General features: G+C 32.4%; 2 protein-coding genes across 3 annotated transcripts in view; both read right to left on the bottom strand.

The window, feature by feature from the left end:
* Positions 1–8,294, bottom strand: part of ImpE1 (Ecdysone-inducible gene E1) — a 41,083-nt gene extending 32,789 nt beyond the window's left edge. Inside the window, exon 1 of one of the 2 annotated variants that reach the window (XM_089699061.1) lies at positions 8,075–8,294. In XM_089699061.1, the coding sequence (XP_089555187.1) occupies positions 8,075–8,131 (57 nt within the window). In that variant the 5' untranslated portion in view covers positions 8,132–8,294. The remainder of the gene's footprint in view (positions 1–8,074) is intronic. The other variant, XM_089699062.1, reaches the window with a different exon arrangement.
* Positions 8,295–10,440: 2,146 nt separating this feature from the next.
* On the bottom strand, positions 10,441–14,533 carry Idh (isocitrate dehydrogenase [NADP] cytoplasmic). Its single transcript, XM_089699060.1, has 2 exons — positions 14,376–14,533; positions 10,441–11,837 (listed from the first exon to the last, which is right to left on the bottom strand). The coding sequence occupies exon 2, from the start codon at positions 11,828–11,830 to the stop codon at positions 10,604–10,606; it is 1,227 nt and encodes a 408-aa protein (XP_089555186.1). The 5' UTR covers positions 11,831–11,837; positions 14,376–14,533; the 3' UTR covers positions 10,441–10,603.
* Positions 14,534–15,101: the final 568 nt, after the last annotated feature.

Below are 15,101 nucleotides of genomic sequence, written 5' to 3'. Positions count from 1 at the left end.
GTATCTTTTGATTGCGTTGGCTTATAAGTTAGATTTTTTCACAGCTTTAAGGAACCGTAGATTTGAGTATTCGGTATGAATTTCAGATTGATACCTCCACGCGTTCCTGAGAAAAAGGGTCTTGACAGGCAGACAAACTTGAAAAATATATATTTTTTACAATTATTCCTGTATCTGTACTATAAGATGTTGCTTTGTACCGAATTTCAAGATTCTGAGTTTACGGAAAGTACCCTGTAGGTTTTGAGTTTTGATTCCCTTGCGAATGTCGAAATTTGCGAAATTTTTCGGCATTTACGGCTGTATCTTCTGATTCGTTGACATAGAAGTTTAATTTTATTATAGCGTAAAGGTATTATAGACTTGAGTTTTTGGTATGAATATCAAGTTAAAACATGTCAGTTAATACAGCGTTCATGAGTAACAGGGTTGTACCTAAGTTAAAATTTTTAAAAAATATTTTTTTATATTATAATCTAAGGAAAAATTCATGCTTTTCGCAATTAGTAAACAAAGTCGTTGTCTCTGTGCCTATGTCCCTATGTATGATTAAATCTTTAAAACTACGCAACGAATTTCGATGCAGTTTTTTTTAAAGATAGAGTGATTCAAGGGGAATAGTATATAATTTATAACGTTATAGAGAAAGCGGACTAAGCCGCGGGTGGTAAGCTAGTCTGCGTTATTATACGTTTGATTGTACTAAATTTCATGACTCTGTGTACTCGGGAACTACCCTGTAGGTTTTGATTTCTTAGGGAGTGTCGAATTTTGCGAAAAATTTCAGCATTTACAGCTGCATCTTTTGATTGCGTTGGCTCAAACGTTTGAATTTTTCACAGCATCAAGGGACCGTAGACCGTAGGATTTCGACATAAGCAAGGGAATCAATACCTGTAGGGAGCACCCTGTCCCGTAAACACAGTCTTGAAATTGAGTAAAAACTAAAAAGTATCGTGTTATAGCACAGATGTAGCAATAACTGCGAAAACCCTAATTATTTAATTAAATTAAATAAAAATATATTTTTAAATCATTTTAAACTAACAATCCCTTTACTCATGAACGTCTACATGTATTTAATTGATATTCACATCAGAACTCAGGTCTATAATAACTTAAATCTGTTATTTAATTCAAATTCTATGTCAACGCAATCTGAAGAAAAAGCAATTAGAGCCGCATATTCTGTAATTCGCAACTATACTTGCAAGGGAATCATCAATCAAAACCTACAAGGTACTTCACGTGAACACAGTCTTGAAATTTGGTTAAAAGCAACGACTTAAGCACTTACAAGCACAGATAAAGAAAAAAAACCTTTAAACAAAATTGTAAGATACAACATAATGAAAAAATATGTTTGCTCGGAGTCCTCGGTGCGCGAGTCCGACGCGGACGCGCATTTGGCCGATTTTTTGTTGTAATTTGACTGTATTTTCTAATGTTCATTTAAAAAAAAATTTGCTATTTTATGTCTTATCCACGAACTGGGATATTTCGATATTTGAGGTTTTGTGTGAAAAGTGTAACAGCAAAAGTTGTAGAAAAAAAATTAATTACATACAACTTTACCATTACACTTTATTCCGCAGTTATAGATTTTTTTCAAAAATCGAAAAACCTGTTTTTTTTCCTTAAATTACGACCACAGGTCGACCCTAATAAACTTTTTCTATAATTTTTGTTATATTCTCTTTCGTTACCGTTTGTAATTGATTTCATTATTCTATATTACTTTTATGTCTCAAAATTCAATAAAAACATCATGTTGAACAGTATTAATTTGTTAATTTAAAAAAGTTAATATTAAATTAGTGGTCCATTTAGGTCGTGGACCTAGCCCAGGGGGGGGTCATGACCCCGTGACCCCCCCCCTGGATCCGCGCTTGTAAGGTATATACTTATGCGTTTATTTACTAACATTTTATAAACAGAAGTCTCTTTCAAGAGATAATAGGCAAGAAATCGAAAGTATTTCTCGCTAGCGTTACAAAGGCTATTCATATATCACCTATCACCATGATGTCCAATTTGACCAATTTGTCCATAAATTAATATCCCGTACGTATGTCTAAAACATGTCGATTCTCTGGATCACCGCGCGCGTGTCCAACCATTGGTATTATTTTCCGAGTTATAGAAATTCTGTGCGACGTAATTCGGACAATGATTTATAGAGCGGGGGTGGGCCACCCTAGCAAGGGGCACAAGCCACCACAATATCACAAACAACATTGATTTCTGGAAACGGGAGACAAGTTTTTGAGTCACATTTCAACAACTTTTATTCCGTAAATACGCATCCATTTGCGGAGACGGCGATTGCACCTTATCCAAAATAAAAGTAAATGGAAAGTCGTGATTTTATCCTTACATTATCATAACCATAATTACGACGGATCAAAATTAGTATAAAATTTACCGTTACGGTAAATGAAATTGGTATTTTGTCCTGTTTTATATAGAGGTACTTGAGGTATGTTACAATAACTACGTGTCGGCGTTATGAATTAAAATTTAATATGCAGGCCCGAACTTTCAAGTAAATAAAGACAACCGTTATTTGTTTATAGTGTACACTAAATTCTTTTGAGTCGAAGTAAGCGTATTAATTAATGGGTATCCTGATTAGGTTTTTCTTATACATTAAATGTGGGTCAAACGTCAAAGCTTAAAGAGATGATGAATGTTGATTGAGTGTAAATTTTTTTGCCGGTTGTCTACATGTCGTGTTTTCTGAACTATCTGACAGCACCTGTCATTGTTATAATTGAATTAAACGCCGACAAAAACAAAAAAGAAGATGTTCCAATTAACTGCATAACATTCGCAAATATTTGGTTTACTAATCATTACGGAGAAATTTTGGTGCATGTGGGACGGAACTTTTTTATGTTTTTTAGCAAAGAGCTGTGTTGTTAACCTTACCAAACATAGGCTCCATATGCCTACGTTTGGTTTATTAATCACTAACATGGGTGCCCAATTTAAAACACGATTGTTTGAGTTCACAACTACAATTAAATTTTGTTAAATACGAAACTAATCAATATCTGAAAATATAAAATGAACGATGATTCGATCTTATTATAAGTATGTCAATTTCTTATAGATTCTCGTCGGATGTAGGAAGTATCCCGAGACGGTTCCCTCAGGCATCGCCGGAGGAAATCGTGTTCGCACTTGAAAGGATTTTATTAATGTGAATACCTTGTGAATACATACCTATGCGATTTTCATTTATAAAATTGTTATATTTATAACAACGGTTTTACACACTTGGTAAATAAATTTTGACCAATGTTAATAAATAATTATATTTTTCATAATTTAAATAAATACCATTCGTATCAAACCAGTAAATAATTTAGCTTGAAATTATTGATGAGTAACTAATAAATAAACCATTTAATGTTCTTTTATTTTGTGTCAACAATTGATATTGAATTTGGTTGAATATTTTTGCAGCCAACTCAAAGTCACATCGCGTAGGACTACTACAGTCTACAGTAAAGTACCTACCTAACCCACATAATAGAGCCAATCAAAGTACCAAACAATTAAACCTTATAATAACTGTTAATAGTACAGTGCGGTATATATTACTCGAGCAAATTACACTAAGGCTGCACTTATATGGATCGATAGGGCAAACAGGGTCGTAGGCACAGCGACCTAGCCATTGACGGAACACATACAACGGTACTGCTATGGTCAACCCATTCACAGAGCCTGTTTGATATAAACTATTAAGTATTAACTCTTAGCATGCAGTTAGATGCAATGTACACTTTCCTAGAAACTCAGATCCGTATGAGGCAAAAACTTGGACGAGTATGCGAGGAAAATATGTCTCAATTTTATTCAGTAAAACCCATCTTTTTATAAGTCTACACTCTACACCTGTGAGAAATCACGGTGAGGAGATCGTAAATAAAGTATAACGAAGACATAGTAGAAGTGAGTGGTATGTGGTAATTACACCATATCTTACTTTCTGATATAAATGGACATGGAAACATATTTATAATTCAATCAATTATTTAAAGGTTAAATGTTTAAATTGACGCCTTTTTTTGATAAACAACATGCCAACTCTATTGACTCTACTTACTACCTACTATTTCAAGTAGCTGGATGTATGAATTTTTAGTAAGTATGTTTTTATTTTTATTTCATTTTAATTTATTGTGAAATTATGGACTGTTTTCTTAAACTAATAAGCATTTTACCCAAAAGCAACAACTTTTTCCATCTTTTGACCATTGCGATATAACAGTTTCTTAGTACGAAATCAGCAAAAGTCTCAAGTTAGAACAATCGTAACGAAATCAGGTGAGATAACAGTGCAGTTAATTTGAACTGTTAAAACGATACGTTAACACTTGCTATTGTGTTTTAATGAAAATCGCTTACAGCCGAATAAATGCTTTTTTTTCTTGGTAAAGCAGTCAATCGAAGTTCTTTGTATTCTATGAGATGAATGAGAGAGATCATATCTAAAATAAGTTGATGTTATTCACTGCATTGTGATTTAAATTAATTTATACTTCGATTCTATCTGAAACACATAATACCTACTTGCGGGGAGGGCTCTTTTTTACGATTTAGTTTTGCAGATTAACTAGCTTTTTATTTTATATTTTAGATAGATAACTGCTACTTTATAATTGTAATAGAATTGAATACGTCAACAATGTATAGAAAATATTTTGATTGCTGGTTTCATTCACTTGTGAATATAAAATACACTGTGTTTTGAGAGCTCTACATAGAGAGATATTTGTTATATTGTCCATATTGGTTGAACATTACCTACCTATATAAAAAAATAATAAACCGAATTAATTACCAAATTCAAAATAAGTGGATGAATGGTAGGTATTATTCCGATTTTATGTAAGAGTTAAATAAGCGTCCGTCCAATATTAAAATTATCTCCCTTCCATCAATATTTATTTAAGATACCTATAAAAATTTTATTACAATATGCTGCGGTCACGCAAAAAACTTTAGCGGGTGCAATGATTGCGTTTTATTAGCTGTGGCCAGTATTAAAAGAGTCACGTTCGGTAACAATAGCATGTTATTTGAGACTATCAAAATAAGTTCAGGATGTCTAAACTGTTTTCTTTTTACCGTGCGATATGGCCTTAATCTGTCAAGTCTGTAATTGGTGCCAATTGCACAAAAAAACTGACCTGCCTTTAGATTACACGGTCAGATAGAAAGAGTGAAATGTCTTATAATTTGTGAATTATGATTGATTTGTTTTAATATAGATAACTTTGTATTGAATCGAACTCTTTTGTATAGATAATCGATTTATTAACAGATTGCATGGAACAAGAAACTTTTATCCAAACAAAAAACTAACGACAAAGTACCTAATAAAAAAACACAAAAGACCGATATTAGCTATAACGAGTTAATTAATCGTTAAGTTAACTTAAGAATGCATGAAACGTCTGTACACAAAAAGTGAAATGGCTTATATTATCTTTAACAAAAAAGTGCAAATTCGTACGTGGGTTCAACTCTTTGTGCTCAGTTAATGGAAAAATGGTATACCTATCCACTCCCGTACATAGAGCGGTCTTTGTTTTGCAGACAAGTAAAAACACTGCCAAACATTTTACAAAACATCCGTGAAAAGGCTCTGTTGAATTTAATTAATTTCAAGCTTCATTTTAATTTTACGTAAATTAAACTATTATTAGAAGATAGGCGACTTCATAATGAATCCAATGTTTGTAAAATTTTACAGAGAAACTAGAACTGATTCAAATTTCTCTTCTATGATAGATACGATAGTTATAACCTTCATCTAATCCAAGCAAGCCAATAAGCTAAGTAATAAAAAGAAACTTAATCATAACATCGGAGAAATCGCAACGCATCAAAGTGTCGTAAAATGTGGATCCGTCTAATGCAGGTTTCATGGCATCGTCAAGGAGCAACGCAATAAAAACAGTGCGCGTATGTAATTGAGCACCCTTCGTCTCCATTCCCTGATTGCACGGCCTGAGACGATTCCCACGAACAGATAAATCTAAACATAATCATATTATGTACGTTGTTACATAAACTTATCAAAATTCAGCGGATCGCACCACGAGGGTTGCGCGCACATGGCCGCTACACATTTAATTTAATTGCAGGTGGATACGAATTTTACTGACCGTGTAAGTATTGCGTTATTATCCAAATTATTACAGGGGTTGATCAAATAGGATCATCGTTGAGATAATGCGAACATTTGGAGTGTTTAGTGGAAAATTAAATTGATTTCATTTAAGACTTGCAAAACTTATTTTAATGGTGTTTAAAAATACTTATTGGTAAGTTAGAAATATTTGAAATATACATTCATACTTATTTTAAGCGAGTTCTTGATTTGAGGCGATATTGTTGCTCGATACAAACTAGGTACATTTAAACAGTTTTGACGTTAGTTGTGTGTAAAAACATGTGTGCATATGAAACTTGCGAAGCTCATTATTCTGAAATTTCCTCATAATCCAAGCGCTTATGAAAAGCCATCATGTGAAGCAGAGCTAGTAGGGGAGACCGGGTTTGGTTGTCTCACGGGTTGTTTGTCACAGCGGTCTTAACACAAAACTGAACTATCGAATAAGTCTGTTGAACAGCGTGGCAAGAGCGATACAGTGAAAACGCTGTCCCAACTTCGCGTCAGACCGCTCCGATCTGCCGTGAGGGCCTCACACGTGTTTATTGTTTTCGCACAGCAAAAGTAAATTTTTGTGCTGCTGTGTCGAACCTCATAATTATACGTTCTTGTTTTACAGTAATAATCTTTCAGTTCATTTGATGATGATGAAATGTGTTTTATAATATCGTAGTATAGTTTTTTAGATATTCATTGATCGGAATTTATTTTCAATTTTATTTTCATAAAACGTGTTATGGGGCTCGTTGTCACAAATTTTCGGGGGCTGGTTGTCACCTATCAACCAGCCCCCTGTATGCGAGATGACTTTAATTGCGTTTTGAGGTTGTTTGTTTAAGCCGTAAATTTTCAATCAACACCGGAAAATCACCCTAACAAACCTGCTGGAAGTCCATCTGTCCTTGATGACTCTATATTGACTCACGATTATTATTGTTTGCTAAAATTGTGATTGATTAATATTCAGACTGAAATAAAGACCGTAGACACGGTTTCATTTGGTTAAGAGTTCTTAATTAAAAATTATTCCGTAAAATTATAAGACCAAAGTGTGACTTTCTATTTATAAATTGCCTGTTATTTAGTACGTGACTACCTACCCTAGGCATTGTGACAACCATGCCTGACCCGGGGTTATAAGTCACATTTTTCTTTAGAGTGAAAATACAAAATATTTCTACAACTGATAATATTACACAAAAATACGTTTATTTATTTTGTAACAGAATAATTACACTATCTTTTGGTATACAAATATCATTCCTAAACAACGTATTTTGGAAGTTACATAAAAAAAGTTAAAAATGTGACTTTCATCCCCGCTCTCCCCTAATTGGGTGCACCGGAGCGGTGCAAGTAATTGATATGACGAGCTAGCGGTTTTCCATCGCCGTATGCACCTAAGCACGCCCTTCGTATGAGCCGATCTGATTGTGCACGATTCAATTGAAGATGTTGAGAGAAACAATTGCAAGTCTTATTTGAAGTCGATAAATGTAATATTTACGACCGTTTTGCGAATGCGTGGGGTGCTTCATATATTTTATTGTACGATGAATCTGTGTAAGGAACAAGTTGCTTTATGTAGGTAATGTGTAATGCCAATCGATATTACAATTATTACATATTTGTTGTGCTTGTTTAATGTTTATTCAGTTGCTGTCTGTTATATATTAATAGGAATGTTGTAATGGTGGAACTAAATAATATTTTTGGCAAATTAATAATTAAATATTGTGTTTATACTTAAGTTACATTCTCTAATTTTAACTGAAACTAATATTATTTTTTTTAGGTAACTAACCTAATAGTAACAAAATATTTTGCTGTCTTAAATCTAAATATAAATATTATTGGACGTTTTAACTTATAAATTCTTACCGTAACAACGTAAAGAAGAGCCAAACACCGTAACCAGATATATATCGTGGACTTCATTGTTTACAATCGTCTCACAATTGTTAAAAAAATATTTTATTGTTTCTTTTTCGCGTCGCGATCTCGAGCGTGCGTTCCCGCCAAATACTTATAAAGCTGGCAACACACAACTTAGTAGTGACGCTTAGCTCGCCAAACTGAAGGAGTAAGCCGTAAGCGTGAGAGCTTCGCGAACCGTCTCTGAATGGCCCACTCCACACGGAGGGAGATGGCGGGAGGGACGAACTCGTGGGGTAAACCGCGTCAACTGCCTCCGGTAATTCACTAAGAAAAGTTATTTGACGATTGCCTTCAAGGGTATCGAGGAATCAAAACAAATCGATGAAATTGTTTTAAATTAAAAAAAAAAATTGTTTTAATTATGTACCTGTAATCGAACTAGCTCATTTTCTTAATAATATTTACTATTTCCAGATAGTATGTAGTTACTTAGTAATTATAAAATACTGTGAACTATGAAGTTAATGAACAATGATAATTTACTTAACTGTATTATCTTCAATGAATTTAGATTATGTTAATAATTTATTTATACTAGATAACGTGATACACCTGAATTTAAATTTGTTTTTATAGTATAGGTATATATATACGGATCTCTCATAACTTTTATAGCCATATTTAGATTATAATTTTTGCTCGTCTTATTTACGCAGGCGTTTAAATTAAAAAATGAAATGATTATTATATTTTATTTTATTTCTTTGAAGATGATAAGAATGGTAATAAAGTAGCAGAATTGTTATCTACTTAAAACTACTAATAATGACGAATGCAGCCGGGCTATGAATTAGTTCAATATATTGACGTCGTCAATTCGGTAGTAAGTATTATCTTATTATGCATATGCAGCATATCAGTGTCATAATAATATGCATAACATTTTATTTACCAGCAGATAAGTACGTACATTACTATCGTCTCTTAAACGCCATTCTTACACGTATATAATGTAATTTACCTTTTTAAAGTGAATGTGTATTCACTTAAAACGAAAGTAAACCAGTAGGAGCACTTTTATTAAATCGTAACAGGCTAATTACTGTATTTATAATTATAATGTACCTATACTAGTGTCAGTGCTCGGCTTTGCTCGCACCCTGATCAGTATCAAGCGTTATTCAAGAGGGCAAAATCTTATAAGTATCTACTTCAATAATATGAAGCTGAAGTTTGTTTGAACACGCTAATCGCTCAGGAACTACAGGACTGATTTTAAAAATTCTTTTACTATTTAATAAGTAGGTACGTGATACCTCATTGTTATAAGCTATTATATGTCCCTCGGGCGAACGACTACTAAAATATAGTTCTAAATCGGAATCGATGATCGATCAAATACTCTTTCGTAAAAAGTCAAGTAGGTATGTGTAGGTGATAAATCCAAATTCTTCATTATTACATAGTTAAATTAAATAAGTAAGAGTTGTAAATTTAAATGGTGTTTATCAATGTACCTACTTCCAATCGTATTAGTGTGAACAAGTTCAACGGAGCGTGATAATGAAGTTGTAATATAATTAATTGTAGGTACGGTTGTAAATACAATTACCCGCTAATCATTTGCATGTGTAATAAGGTAATTAAATTACTTATACATGAAGTTCAATATACTTCAGTGACATCAATGAAATAGCACCATTTCCTATTAATTCGTCTGTTAACCGTAGCCATCCAAAGTACAGAATAAGTTTGACATTGAATTAATTAGTAGAGCCACAGACTAATAATAATATACTAGGTAGAACTACACTACGACAGAATAATACGAACCCATATAAAATATGTAGGTATATAATATATACCTACGTACATATAAGTAAGAATTTATTACATTCTATATATCTTATGTAGTAAATAAAAACTAGGTTTTATCCTCAGGAATGGAGATCACTATCGAGTATCGAGGATGGGTTCGAGAGAGATCCACGGTTAATTATTTTTTTTACTTATTAGGATATTATTATAAAAAGTTTAAAGAGTTCACTGCTCTCAAATTATTTATGATGAAAGATGATGATTAATATTATCATCATAATTAAATAAAATGGCGATATGGAAATTAATTTTGTACTTACTATTCTATCTACTATATAATTTAATGAGTATGTTTATACTTTAAACTTATTATTACGATAATTATGCAATAACTCGATAGGCCAGGTCACAAGACAATCGTGTTATGACCTAGCCTGGCGATCAATTACGTGACAGAATGCCCATATTTATCAGTTCATAGATAATATTGCTATTATTGAGTTATTATCATTTGCAATTGTTATTTAAGTCTAAATTAAAAACTAAAAAAATTATTCATGACATAAAAAATACATTTATTTGTGACATAAAAGCGTTAACAATAAATAAATGCGATTAAACAAATATACCTTTAAATCCCATTAATCATGTATGCGTACATTATAAATTCAATAAAAACTAGAATAGAAAAATTTAAATATTACTTTTGCATAGTCATTTGCCAAGCCTCTTAGTTAAATTCTCAGCGAGTTTATCCATGAATTCGAATGTTTCGCAATAATCTGATCTCTTCACATTATTCATACCCTTGATGCAAATTGCAAGATCCTTAGTCATAATACCAGACTCAATTGTATCAATACAAACACTTTCGAGTGTTTCAGCGAAATTCTTTAATGCGTCGTTGTTATCCAACTTGGCGCGATGCAAGAGACCTCTCGTCCATGCGAAAATAGAGGCGATTGGATTGGTGGATGTCTCTTTGCCCTGTTGGTAGAAACGGTAATGTCTTGTTACTGTTCCATGGGCCGCTTCAGCTTCTACTGTCTTGCCATCTGGGCAAATGAGGACAGAAGTCATCAGACCGAGAGAACCATAACCTTGGGCTACCGAATCAGATTGTACATCACCATCATAGTTTTTACAAGCCCATACGAAACCACCCTCTGACTTCATAGCATAAGCAACCATGTCGTCAATGAGCCTGTGTTCATACCAAATACCTGCAGCTTCATACTGAGATTTGTAATCTTTCTCATAAATTTCTTGGAAGATATCCTTGAAACGACCATCATACTTTTTCAGAATAGTATTCTTGGTGCTCAAATATAGAGGGTATTTCCTGTCAAGAGCGTATTTGAATGATGCGTGAGCGAAATCTACAATAGATTCATCAGTGTTGAACATGCCAAGAGCGACACCAGCACCTTTGAAGTCGTTAACGACGTGTTTGATAGGTTCACCAGAAGGAGGTGTGAATATAAGTTCCAATTTTCCTTCTCCTGGAACAACAAAATCAGTAGCTTTGTACTGATCTGCGTGAGCGTGACGCCCGATTATAATGGGCTTCTCCCAACCGGTCACTAGACGAGGGATATTTTTGCAAATAATAGCTTCCCTGAAGACTGTTCCGCCGAGAATATTACGGATTGTTCCATTGGGACTTTTCCACATTTTCTTCAACTTAAATTCTTCAACTCTCTTCTCGTCTGGAGTGATGGTGGCGCATTTAATACCAACATTGTACTTTTTGATAGCATTAGCACAGTCAATGGTAACTTGATCTTCGGTTTTGTCACGGTACTCCATACCCAAATCATAAGTGTGTAACTCAATGTCCAAAAATGGTAAGATGAGCTTGTTCTTAATTAAATCCCAGATAATTCTAGTCATTTCATCCCCAAGGACGTCAACAACGGGTCCAGCCTTTATTTTCGACATTTTTATTCTGGAATAATTAGAGAAAAACTTATGTTAATAAAAAAATAGTGAACAAAAAATAAGCATAACAAATAAAATTTAAAACTATTGTTTCAAAAATTGACCTGAATCTATTAAAAATTAAGTCTGTGTTTGTATAAAAAAACCTAAACAAAGAAATGTAATCGCTTTTAGGAACACTTTTTAAACTGAAGTACGTTTTAAAATATCACATAAAATTATATCGTCATAAATGTGGCATAAAGAAAATTTATGCAAATAAAATTAAAATTGTGTATTCTAAAAACTAAAAATAGCCTGAAATGACCAATTACAACAAAATCTAATAATTATTATGCATAGAATAAGTTCACATAAAAGATGGAATATTTTATATTTATTTAATGTCTGAATGAATGACTAGGCCAAACTCATAAATTTCGTATTTCTAAATACAGATTACAGTAGGTATTTGAGGACAATATTACCACTGTGGTTTTGTTATTGGCCACACATTAATAATTATCAAACAACCTTGACTGCATTATCACTCCATTTTCACATAAAATATTTATCTTTAACTTATCTTGTTCAAGAGGTTCACATAACAAAAGTGTAATTATTTACGAGTTAAATTATTTAAAATTGGGAAACAATATATTTTTCCATTTTGTAAGGTCATATTAAAATGAGCATAATTTAATAAAACTATTTTTGTACAAGTAATTTGACCCACATCCAATTTATTTCACATCTATGTGTGTACTATGTACTCATAGCAATTGTTACATGAATCTGCTTAACTATTAGTTCTATTGTTTCTAGACCGGGAGATACTGACACAAAATTTCGAGTCATTTGTAACAGGATGGCGGTTCTACAGGGGTCTTAGTACGCAATGACAAAAAGAAAAACGATGGCGTGAACGCTGGTACCGGCGGCTTAGTCGCGTGGGCGTTAGTCGAACTCGTCGGAAAATAGCGAAAGTCAAACGATTTGTAACAGTATGGCACTTATTTTTCCTGTAAGTTTGAGGATCAAAAAATATAAATACAAAATTTCAAAGATCTATGTGTTGGAAATCTTCACTTATATAAATTAATAATAAATTAAGTTTTCAAGTATGACAGCACTTTTTCCCCCTACTAGAAGTATGGCAAATATAATAATGGTCACATTTTATCAAATACTCTCCAAAAATCCAAATGCAATACTGGTACAAAAAGTTTGGCGAAATAAAAATTTTTTGCAGATTTTCGGCGGTATGGCGACCATTTGGAATCGTCCGAAAAGTATGGCATGGCGATTTTCGTAAATGGCTGCACGACGATAGTTACCTGTGCAAAAGTTAGCCTGGTACAAATGGTTGAATGATTGTTTTATTTAAATCAACACATTCGCATCGGTATGGCGGGCTGTAAGTCACACCGGAAAAGTATGGCATGACACTACCGCCTACTACTTTTTTATGGGCTATCGGTAAATTCTAAAATTTTTGTGTTACAAATCGTTTGACTTTCGCTATTTTTCCGACGAGTTCGACAAACGCCCACGCGACTAAGCCACCGGTACCAGCGTTCACACCATCATTTTTCTTTTTGTCATTGCGTACTAAGACCCCTGTAGAACCGCCATCCTTGTTACAAATGACTCGAAATTTTGTGTCAGTATCTTCCGGTCTATTCTGTTTATATTAAGTTTTTATTATAGCATTTTATATTTAAGAATTAAGATCTCTATCGACCTGGCTTAGCCCAAAAAAATATGAGATATAAACAAAAATAAAATACAGCTGATATAACTTAGGTATACACAATTTAGTAAAAAAAATGGTTTATTAATTCTACAATAAAAAATTAAATTTTAAAATACATAAGTATCATTCCTCTATAATATTAGTACAGTAACTACCATTACATATAAAAACAAGTTTATTTTAGTATTACCTATATTAGAGATATCTAAATCTTTTAATCATAATGACGTGACAAATGATAACAATGCATGCTTATAGGTATTTCTTGATAGCAGGTGACAGAACTCAGAAGTGTGATTACAAGTGAAATTACATCACTAAAATATTTGGATTGGTTGAAATATATTTTGAAGTTAATTTTAATTTGTACTTCTAAAAAAATTTGTTAATTCATTTTTTTAAAGACCTATTATGTATTCCATTGTAATGATTTAATTATTTAAATAAAGTCATATATTGAATACTGTACTAGAAACCATGAAACTTGATTCAAAACAAGTTTTAAGGTACAAAGTTCAATCGTTAGCTAGGCATTTGCATAAGTCTATCAAGCAATAGTTACTTTTAAAACTTAATCTAATGAAAGTTAAAAATTTACGTAGTCAAATTTGATGGAATTGGAAAGATTCGTAATATTTGTCCTAATATTACATGTTTCAATAAAAAATACGTAGCTACCTACATGTACAATTAGCTTACTCGTGAGCCAAATTTTTTCTGATTGTTTAACTAAATATAGACGCTTCTACTACGGTCATATTTTAAAATTAATAATTCAACTCATTTACTAAGAATAAACGTAATACTTACATTAATTCAAATTAGACAGTCGCAAAACGATGCACAAGTCCACGTCCACAACGTACACACCCGACGCACAGCACACAGTTTATCAAATTATCGAATAGAAAATTATTGAAAATTGGAATTCTAGTTTCTACGATTTACGAATTATTCAAGACAAATCGAAAAGAAACGTCAAACTTTAAGCTTTGTACACACAGATTTATTAGGTATAGGCTACACTAAATTTGTAATCGGTAATTTAGAGAATAGAAAGATTTTTGCCATTTGGAAGTAAATTTGAATAGCTCTGCAATCTAAGCTGCAATCTGTTGTGCTTACAAATTGAATTGAATATTACATATTATTATAACGTTGGGTTGAGCCTGTGTTCCAACTTCATATTTATTTCCTGGGACTTAAACCAATGCAAAGAACTAAGTACATAAATTATGTTACAACTTTGTTACAATATGTTTGAATTAATTTTTATTCAAGTTTACATCTTTATAAAATACAAATTTAAAATCAATATGTATTTAGTTATAAGAAATCATCAATAAATACATTTTAAAGTATGTAAGTAATTTATTGTAATAATAATATATTTTAATTAGTAAAATATTTTTTGTTTGTTTTTAAAATTATTAAATTAAATTTTATTTGCTTGGAACTTGCTTGGAAGTTTAAATTAGTAAAATTATCGAATAATATTAGCTTATTCAGTCGCGCGATAATTGACAGATGTTATTT

The sequence above is a fragment of the Colias philodice genome, chromosome 9 (genome assembly GCF_061535455.1).
Source record: "Colias philodice isolate Cphi_HAF_F1 chromosome 9, ilColPhil1 Martin Lab GWU primary, whole genome shotgun sequence".
In the NCBI taxonomy this organism is placed as follows: domain Eukaryota; kingdom Metazoa; phylum Arthropoda; class Insecta; order Lepidoptera; family Pieridae; genus Colias; species Colias philodice.
This window is presented reverse-complemented; position numbering and strand designations above follow the sequence as displayed.